Source organism: Juglans regia, chromosome 14 (genome assembly GCF_001411555.2).
Source record: "Juglans regia cultivar Chandler chromosome 14, Walnut 2.0, whole genome shotgun sequence".
Taxonomy (NCBI): Eukaryota; Viridiplantae; Streptophyta; class Magnoliopsida; order Fagales; family Juglandaceae; genus Juglans; species Juglans regia.
Window position 1 is genome coordinate 25837074 of NC_049914.1, and position 10119 is coordinate 25847192.

Sequence of the window (10119 nt, forward strand, 5' to 3'; positions counted from 1 at the left end):
AAGGAGAAACAGACATAAAACACAAACAAAATAAAACAGGAACATAAGTGAGGGCCTCAGGCTAATTTCGTAGTGATGAAGTTTTTAGAGTGAAGTTGAAAGTTTTTACACTCAAGGAAAAAAGGAATTCCTTATTAATTAGAGATATCATTACTGTAATATTTTTATAACAGTACTCAAGGTTTCACAGTTTCTAATATGTCGGATTGAAAAGAAATGTATTTAAAACTTGGATTTCTAAACCTTATTTACAAACTGCTTCCGCCATGATCGAAGGTCCGTGTCTTAATTAAACATGGCGGACCTTCGAAATCTTCTTCTTCTTCTTAGGCCAACTCGTACTTATATTTACAGCCACTAGTCGAAAAGGTGTTAAGTAAACCTCTCTACCTCAGAAAAAATAGGAAAAAAGAAAAAGAAAAAGAAAAAAACCTCATGAATTGTGATACCACGTTAAGGCCAGTTTAGATTTGGAAAATATTTTATTTTATTTTATCTTATCTCATCATTATAATTTTTTAAAATTTATACACAAAATATAATAAATAATTCAACTTTTTCAAATCTTAAAATAATAATAATATTAAAAAATAATATTTTAACAATATTTTTTTTAACTTTCAACTTTTATCTAAAATTTTCTCATCTCATTTATGAATCCAAATCAATCCTAAATTATTATAATAATAAATTTAATCATTTAATTTATATTTAAAAAATAGTAAATTCATCATTAAGTCATCATTAATACATGGGGAATAATTGCTAATACTAAATATGCCTCGTCTTAACTTAGAAAATAATATTAATTTTTTTTCCATACCTTGAAATTGCACAATTAATGTCTAAATTACAGGTAATTTAGCCTCGAGGGAAAATAAAGTAACATGAATGAATATATCTATGTTAATTATATATATATATATATTTTTTATAATAATATATAATGTTGCGTACGCTATCAGAGACTGTTCAAAGAATGGGAACAGGAGTAAGGCCGGTCTCATTCATCGAATATGGACCTTTTTTGAAAAAACGTGACTGCCGTCATTTTTAAATGGTAATGAGAAACGCTTCTGCTTCTGTGTGAGCGGTTGTATGATATATAATATAGGCTCATGCATCCTTCTTTAGCATTTTGGTTGATGAGTTTTGCTACATAATCTTCATCACACTTTATATTCTATATTTTTTTTAAATTTTTAAATTTTTTTTGAGTTTATTATTTTTAAATTATTTCAATTTTATATTCATTATTCATATAATAAATATTTAATAAAAAAAAATTTAAAAAAATATAGAATATGAAGTGTGAAAAAGTTGTGAAGATTTATTCTTTGGATGATCTAGTACGTACAAACATGGGCATGCCATGCAATTACGTACCTACAACACATACATAAGCCTTTGTCGAATTAAGGTTTTCTTTTAAGTTCTTATCCATAAATCAAGTAAAAGTTTCAAATAAGAGAAATATAGATATATAAAATGAATCTCATAATATTTATGATAATATAATATTTGTTTTTGCAAAAATTGACGTAGAGTTTATTTTATATGTCTATTATTCTTCCACGTGAGAATTATTGAAAGTTAAACCCCAAAAATAACTACTAATTAAAGTCAAAGTATCCCAAGTTCTAATTACAGGATATTATATGGAGATACCAACCATGTTTATTCTTACATGATATCAATGTTTCTATGGAGATACCAACAATGGTGGTGGAGACATCAGTAAACATAGGAATCTCATGTACGTATATTATATTCGAGAATTCATCCCTTAGCACCAGTCAATGAAAGAGGAACAAATTGATTACTTGAACCCTATCAATGTGAATAATGCATCTTCCCCTTGGCCTAAGTCAAGGAAAGAGTCGTTGGATTACATTTGGGAAAATTAAGGAAAATGGTATGGAAATATATCAGTCTCTTCCTAGAAAATTGCTAACATTTTCTAGAATTAGATGGGATTTTAAAATTGAATTAGTTACCAAAACAACTTTAATTTAGTGGCTCTATTTTCACTCTGACTGTACATTTAATAGTTATACAAGTACAAATAAATGAGATAAAAGTTAAAAATTAAATAAAATATTATTAAAATATAATTTTTTAATATAATTTTATTTTAAAATTTAAATAATTAAAAAAAATTATATAAAATGGGATTAGATAAAGTAATTATCAAACCAAACGAGCCCTTAACTTTTCAATCCAACAGGCCGTATATATATTTTTTCTCCCTGCTTTTTGTATTTTTTTTAAGAAATCAAGAGAACTACAGAGGCCATTTGGCATTTACGCAAAGACGATGCAGGAGATTACGTCTCGAGAATGGCTGCCTCTGAGGTGGTTTTATCCCTTTGTGACACCATAGGCCGCCTACCATCTCTCTCTCTCTCTCTAAAGTTGTGATTTTCTCATTCAATGTTCAGCTATTTTCTCTGTCCATAATTCACATCCTTTTAGGGATCATCCGTTATCTTCCTCTCTTTTTATATTGTCGTCTCGACCAAAGGCCAACTTTTAAGGGTTTTGCAAATTTCACATTCAAATCTGGGATTTTCCTCCAAAAGATTATGATTGAAGTTGAAGAGATTGGGGCTGAGATTTGGTAAGAAACATTCATCTTTTTTTTTTTTTTCCCCAACACCCAGAAATTCAATAGCATGGGTTTCATGTCTATTATATTTTTTCCCACTGAACTATTTTAGTGGTCGAATATCATACGGTTCTATTTTGGGATTTCGCGGGTGTAATTTTGTAGAATTTGAGGTTCCATGGAATTATTGTATTTCTCTATTAGAAAGATTCAAGTTTTGGAAAACTTGAGTGGAGGGGTTTTTCAACAACCAAGTATAGGATTTTGGGTTTTTGTGTATTGATTTCATTTGTTATATTCTGAAGCCCTTTTAGGATTTTTTAACAGGTAGTAGCTGTTTTATTTTATTTTTTTTCCCGGACGAAAGTTGGTGGCTGTTTGAGATAATCAGAAAGATGGGTTTTTGATTTTGTATTATTTTCCAGAATATCTGGGTGTTGTTTGAATTTTAACAATATTTATGCCTGTTTGGTTGCAGAGAAACGGTACGAATAGAGAAGTCAAAATTGGGTATTAATTGCGGGTTGATTTTAATATCCAATAATATTGAACCTTGGGCTCTTACTTACGGCGAGCTTGATGCACCTGTTTGTTTTAGACGAAGAGGGGGTGGGTTTCATATACCAAGGACTAAAACGACAGACGTCGTAAGATTGAAAATCTGGTTTTGTTATCTTTCAATAATTTTTTCTTGGTGACCAAGCGGGGGTTATTGTAAGTTGATTCAATGGATCACCTTATGATGGTTGATGACCCATTGGGTGACAGTTCGGATCTAGAAGTTGATGACATTAGGTGTGAAAACATTGCGGAGAAAGATGTGAGTGATGAAGAGATTGAAGCAGAAGAATTGGAGAGACGAATGTGGAAAGACCGTATCAGACTCAAAAGGATTAAGGAAAGACAGAAGCTCGTAGCGCAACAAGCTGCAGACAAGCAGAAGCCCAAGCAGACCTCTGATCAGGCTCGGAGGAAGAAAATGTCTAGAGCACAAGATGGGATTCTAAAATACATGCTGAAGCTGATGGAAGTGTGCAAAGCTCGTGGATTTGTGTATGGTATCATTCCTGAGAAGGGTAAGCCAGTGAGTGGTGCTTCTGATAACATCAGAGCTTGGTGGAAAGAGAAAGTGAAGTTTGATAAGAATGGGCCAGCAGCCATAGCCAAGTACGAAGCCGAGTGTCTTGCCATGGGGGAGGCAGATAATATTCGAACCGGGAACTCTCAAAGCAGTCTCCAAGATCTGCAAGATGCAACTCTGGGGTCACTTTTGTCTTCTTTGATGCAACATTGTGACCCCCCTCAAAGGAGGTTCCCGCTAGAAAGGGGACTTCCACCGCCTTGGTGGCCAACTGGGAATGAAGATTGGTGGGCAAGTTTAGGGCTGTCCCATGGTCAAAGTCCTCCTTATAAGAAGCCACATGATTTGAAGAAGATGTGGAAAGTTGGAGTATTAACAGCTGTGATAAAGCATATGTCACCTGATATTTCAAAGATACGGAGGCATGTCCGCCAGTCAAAGTGCTTACAGGATAAGATGACAGCAAAAGAGAGTGCAATCTGGTTGGGAGTTTTAAGCAGAGAGGAAGCTCTAATTCGGCAACCTAGTAGTGATAATGGGGCATCTAGTGTAACTGATATGCCACGACGTGGCCGTGGTGAAAATAAGCAAGCTGCAATTAGTAGTGAAAGTGACTATGATGTAGATGGTGTTGACGATGGTGTAGGTTCTGTTTCATCTAAAGATGATCGGCGGAATCAACCGGCAGATGTAGAAACTTCAGAAAATCTACGGAATAGCACTCCTCCTGTGCAGGATAAAGATCCGGGGGAAAAGCAACCAAGGAGAAAAAGAGCTCGTGTCAGATCTAACCCTTCTGATCAATTGCCTGCAACGACTCACAATGAACATCTACATGCTGAGCCAAGAATCACTGTGCCTGATGTAAACGACGCCAACGGGCAGTTAGTTGAATTCCAGATCCATGGAGGTAGAGAAGAAAATGGTACAGTTAGTGCTTTGAGGCCCCTGGAGAAAGATACTGGTGACCAGCTCCAGCTACCTGCATCTGAATGTAATCGTTTCTCTGATCTACCTTCTGACAATGTAATTTCCACACAGAGCATGTATGTGGACGGGAGGCCGTTGCTTCATCCTGTGGTGCAAAATACTGAGATGCATCATGATGATGCTAGCAACTTTTATAATGACTGGCAGCAGTCTCAGATTGTAATGAATGAACCTCAAATTAGGCCGGAGGAAGTTGGAGTCATACCAATGCTGGATAGAAGTGCAAATGAGATTCCTGGAGGAGACCTGCGCTACTATGTAAAAGACACATTTACAAATGAGCAACATCGACCTGTTGATTCACAGTATGGTTCTGGAATCGATAGCCTGCCATTAGATTTTGGAGAATTGAACAGCCCCTTCCATCTTGGATTTGATAGCTTGAGTCAATTTGATGACTTTTTACCTGATGAGGACTTGATCCAATACTTTGGTGCATAAAAAATTAGTGCAGCTGATACTTCAGAGCTTAGATTGTAAGTGATCTTTATTGCTAAAGTGCTTCTGAATTTATTACTCTTTTTTAAGAATTTTGCGTTAACACTTGTTTTGATGTTATTTCTGTCCAGGGATTGCAAAAATTGCAGCATCCATTGCTGACCTAGCTTAAGATCTTCCTGCCGACTCATTGGACATGCTTTCAGTTTTGGTGTTTTCATTTGTGCATTGGATGAGGGTAAGAACTTATGTGCATGACTCAACATTTGAAATTGAAATGATTAGAAGCATGATCTTTTGCTTTAATATTTTGCCTCACTTATTTCTCAATCGGAATGGCAGTTGTGGGGTTCTTGTAAATAATTCAATTTGTTGGACTGGCTAAATTGGGGAAGTCATGATATGCCCCTCGTTTTCTTTCATGCTATGAATCTTTGTTATTACTTTTGATTTATTCTTGACCCTTCAGTTACTTGAGCGACTCCATTTGGCAATTTATTTAATGTACAAAGTGAGATTGCTTTTTTGGAGTGATCTAATTCATTATTCATTGAAAGGCATAAACTGTCTTTTATGTATTGGTTCTGGCCCTTTCTTGCTTGTCATCTGTTTTTATTGCTTTACTAAAGGGAAAAAAAAAAAAAAAAAGGACAAGGCATAACTGATTTTTTTTGTTTGGAGGGTAGGGGACGTGACCCATGGTTTTCAAGGACTATGCCACTATCTGGAGGTTGCATCTATCTGTTTAGACCAAATAACTAAGGTGTATCCCCACCCCCAAAAAAAAAACCCTCTCTAAGTGGGGTATGCACCCTTGGTCGAAGACTCGAATCTATAGACTTAATTATGGCAATGACCCCAAGTTCTGGGTCAGTCATGTTTGGCAGTGAGTCCAAGCTGTAAATATTAGTCTTCCTCCCCACACTCTTCCTCACTTCCACCAGTCAGGAGACTACAATAGTAATGAAGGCGTTGCAGAGGTAATGAGGCAAAGGAAATTGAAGGCTGCCTCTATTTTGAGATAAATGACAAAGTTGAGACTTGCTATGCATGCCTACATTGCATTCATGTCTAACTGGCCTTATATGACAAATATAAGGGCAGTTCCAGTTGGAGGAATATTTAATTATTCTTGTGTCATATAAGGCCAGTTCCAATTTGAGGAATATTCACCCGAGGACATTTCAAAGAGTCATAATCTTCTAACCATAGCAATCCCTTGATCATACAAGTGGCCAAATCACTTGCTGGAGACTTTTAGGCAGCTGATAGTGGCAAAATCAAGCAGCAGCTGAATGGAAATGGAACCAAACGAATGAAAGCGAAATGGAGTTGAGAGTTTGGAATTCTTACACGCCCCCAATATTTATTTTGAAGTTATTTTTTATCCAATTGACAATGTGAGTCTAAGGCTGAGATATACTATAAACAATGTTTGGTATAATTTAACTATTCATGCACATTGTACTGCTTTAGGACTAGTTTTATATGATCTTTGAGAATAAATCCATGTCTATAGAAGTAGTCTCTTTCCTGATAAAGAAAAAAAAGTGAATACAAAATGTCAAAAATAATACTTTTCTTATACATTTTTTTATCAAATGTAGTTATTTTGTCCCGCAGTCCAACTGCAGAGAAGGAGCTAGAGAGAGAGAGAGAGAGAGAGAGAGTTTCCATATCTAGTCTAATAATCTCTGTAATGTTGGTATTTTATTGAAAGGACCAACCAGACATCTATATGTTATAAGCACGAAAGGACTGCTAGTTATTGTTTCATTCAAGATGATACTCACGAGCAACAGGCCCTTCACCTTGACTTAATAATTTCTTCTTTCATGGCAAGGGAGAGAGCGGGAAGGCTGCCCCCATTCTCCACCATCACCCCAGGCATGGTAACAGATCTACTCCCTACAAATCCACCTTCTCCAATCTTGATTTTCCCAAACTTTACTTTCCCTCCTTCACCTTCATATATATGTCCAAATAATAAAGCTTCTTTTCCCACGCATCCACCTCCCTGAATCTCCACCATTTCTGGATTCAGCAGAGCTCCCATGCTATCAACATAAGTGCCTTGGTCTAAATCAATATGTGAACCCATGAACTTCATCCATAGGGAAAACAAGATAGAACCACTTGTCATTTCCATGAAATAATCGCCGACTAAAGTTCTGAAGGCTTGCCATATGGTGTCCATAAAGACTCGTTTACTCCAAATCAGTATTGTTTCACCTTCTTTCTTCTTTCCCACGAGAACCCATTTTGCAACAACACACGCTAATCCAGCCAAAAGCCCTGAAGATACCCAAAAGAAAGGAAGCAACCAATGCAGTGGGACTTTCTTGGCATCCTTCAAGTTCATAACCCAGCTCAGAGGAGCAACGATTACCATCCCCATCATGAAATAAGGAAGACCTATCTGTAGTAATGGTTGACCAAAAATAGCCCACAAAGTTTGATACCAAGTCCTGGCAAGGGTTATTGTTTTTGTTTCTTTCTTCTCCATTGCTGCTGCCATTGGACAACCAGAGAGGTCTACTTTGACATCAGATTGTTCTAGGAAGATCCTCCAAGACTCTGGAAGAGGTTCACCGTTGCGCAAATGCTGACAAATTTCATAGATCAGTGAACGACCATGGTCAATTGAAGCACTTTGGGAGCATGATGAGGCCCTGATGACATCCACCTCATGGCATCTGATAAATGGGTTGAACTCCAGCTCTTCTGACTCCTTCCTGGAGAGATTTTGATCAATATGAATCTCCCCAACATCAATATATGGGAATGCGACCTCATCCCATGGTGTGGTGCAGTCAAGTGCAATGTCACGAGTGGCTTCATCTTGTGGAACCGGCCGGACTTGTAGTTGGAAAATGTAACGGACCCCATTAGGCGAACTCACACGGCACTGGAAATCTTCAGCGAGGAAAAGTAAAGGACGAGTGTCATTTTCATCTCTAGGAATTGCACCAGTTTCAGGAGGGAGAATTCCAATAGGATCCACCTTACCAGAGTCTTCATCGATAGTTACATCGTAAGGCCGAATCTTGAATTTTACATACATTTCTTGTCCATCTGTGAACCGGAAGAGCCTGCAGATATTTGAGTAGTAATGTAGCTCTGCAAATGAATCAGCTTGGCGGAGGGAATTCCAGACTGCATCACGCACATGCGGGACTCTCTTAACATGCTCCTCCCTGGCAGCAAGCCCACAAACTAGCCATGTTGCAAAATCAGCTATTGTGCGAGCATAAAATGCCTTGCCTGTTTTTAATGTTAGGTCAAGGAGTGGGGCATCAATGCCTAATTTATCTGGAAGTATTCGCACTGCTGCACCGCGTGCATCAATCCTGGCATCATCATCAGCACTTAAACTATTGCTATGTCGAACGATAACAGGGTAGCTTTTTCCGGGGCAGAAGATCTTGTGATTTGGTAAACCTTTAATGTTGTCGTAGAATTTCAAGAATCCCTTCCCACCCACACCAATTCGATGGAAGTATCTTGTTTTAACCTTCAGAGTTGTGGCAGCCAAATTAGCAGCCAGGTTACCAACTATTTTCTTGTATTTCATGTCCATCTCTTCTATCCTTTCATCTAAACCATGCACATTATTCTTAATCATGATTGGAGTTTGAGATCCAATGTAGACACCACCCTTTTGGAGTAGTGTATTCATTGGAGCAATTGAAAGTGCACCAAGAATAACATCATTTTGAACAATTGAACCTGGGAGGATCAGGCTTTGACTCCCAATAACGGAGTTATCTTGCACCTCAATCTTCCCATGAGTGAACCCGCTGGAGGAGTAAAAGCCAGCAATGACCCGACTGAAGTCACCAAGATGGACACCTGTGCCTATTGAAATCAGTTGCGGGTCTGAAACTGGGTTGATGGCCCTAATAGAACAATGATTGCCTATTTTTGCACCCAAAAAGCGCAAGTACATGCAGAATGCTTCTGTTCCAGAGAGGAGCTTCGTAAATCTAAGGTGGCAGGCAATGGTAATTCGATGACGAAGCCATGCTTTCAAGTGGGACTGCTTTGTTTCTTGTTTGCTATTGAGAAACCGAGTTAAAGCACATGTGAAGAAACTGAGTATCACACCATGAGCCATGTAAGCGGAGGTAAATGAGACAGCAAAGTTACTTGAGTTTGAAGGGACTTGGGAAAACGCTATGGTATATGCAATGATGGTGAATGGGATCCAGTGGAAGCTTCCAGATATGCAAAAAAATGTGAAGTGTTGAAGAGAATGTGGCTTTTGCGATAGCCAAATGTAGATGAAGTAGAAGATAGCTGCTGAGAGAGAACTGAGTAAACCCACTATATAGATACCAATGAATTGGTAAATGACCTCAATTTGAGTCTGACTGGTATCTAGTGGCATTCTACCCTGAAATCATGTCGAAAAAACATTTGTTGAGATCATCTTTTATTTGCATGAAAATGTGATTCCATATCTAGGTTGTAAATGTAAAGGTATGACATAGTAAAAGATAAACATTTGTAAACATGCCGAGTCTTGAGATAGCAATATATTTAAGGTAGACACAAACTTAAGATTTATCAAGAGGTCGAACTTGTGAAACTGTTTAAGGGCATTGTAAAATGAGAACTAGAAGAATGACGTATGAACTACCTCTGTTGCTTAGCATTTTATTTTCTTCACCTAAGATGGACCAAAATGGTGAATTGGACAATCTTCTATTTTGCTTAGTGGGTTATTTCTATGGATTCTTTACTTTCTGGAAGTATGATCATTGAAGGAAAAACTAAATATAGAAATAAAGATCTTCGTTCCTTATACAATTATTGCTATGTAGGAGAATTTTACTGGCAAGAGAATTGAATTAGAAAAGAATTATGAATAAGGAAACATGTAGCTAACTAATACTCAAATGAAGAGACCAAAATATGAAGACAATGTTTAAGTGTTATGCATGGAGTGGATGATTATATTTCTCTTGTGGGATAAAACGGGTTAACATAGATGGTATAT

The 10119-nt window shown here is 37.2% G+C and overlaps 2 protein-coding genes across 3 annotated transcripts; one reads left to right on the plus strand and one right to left on the minus strand.

The window, feature by feature from the left end:
- The first annotated feature begins 2287 nt into the window (after nt 1-2287).
- On the plus strand, nt 2288-6571 carry LOC109002098 (ETHYLENE INSENSITIVE 3-like 3 protein). 2 transcript variants are annotated; one of them, XR_001997966.2, is made up of 4 exons: nt 2288-2620; nt 3087-5155; nt 5249-5355; nt 5804-6571. XR_001997966.2 is itself a non-coding variant. In XM_018979698.2 (3 exons), the coding sequence occupies exon 2, from the start codon at nt 3336-3338 to the stop codon at nt 5118-5120; it is 1785 nt and encodes a 594-aa protein (XP_018835243.1). In that variant the 5' UTR covers nt 2288-2620; nt 3087-3335; the 3' UTR covers nt 5121-5155; nt 5249-5667. The 2 variants fall into 2 exon arrangements, 1 of the variants encoding a protein (XP_018835243.1); XM_018979698.2 differs by lacking the exon at nt 5804-6571 and having other exon boundaries at nt 5249-5667.
- A 154-nt stretch (nt 6572-6725) lies between these two features.
- Nucleotides 6726-9805, minus strand: LOC109002097. Its single transcript, XM_018979697.2, has one exon. It carries the CDS (start codon nt 9505-9507, stop codon nt 6925-6927), a length of 2583 nt encoding a protein of 860 aa, XP_018835242.2. The 5' UTR covers nt 9508-9805; the 3' UTR covers nt 6726-6924.
- Nucleotides 9806-10119: the final 314 nt, after the last annotated feature.

Bases quoted from the DNA above. Each gene is read 5' to 3' on its own strand.
- LOC109002097 (XM_018979697.2), bottom strand. From the start codon at position 9,507: ATGCCACTAGATACCAGTCAGACTCAAATTGAGGTCATTTACCAATTC.
- LOC109002098 (XM_018979698.2), top strand. From the start codon at position 3,336: ATGGATCACCTTATGATGGTTGATGACCCATTGGGTGACAGTTCGGAT.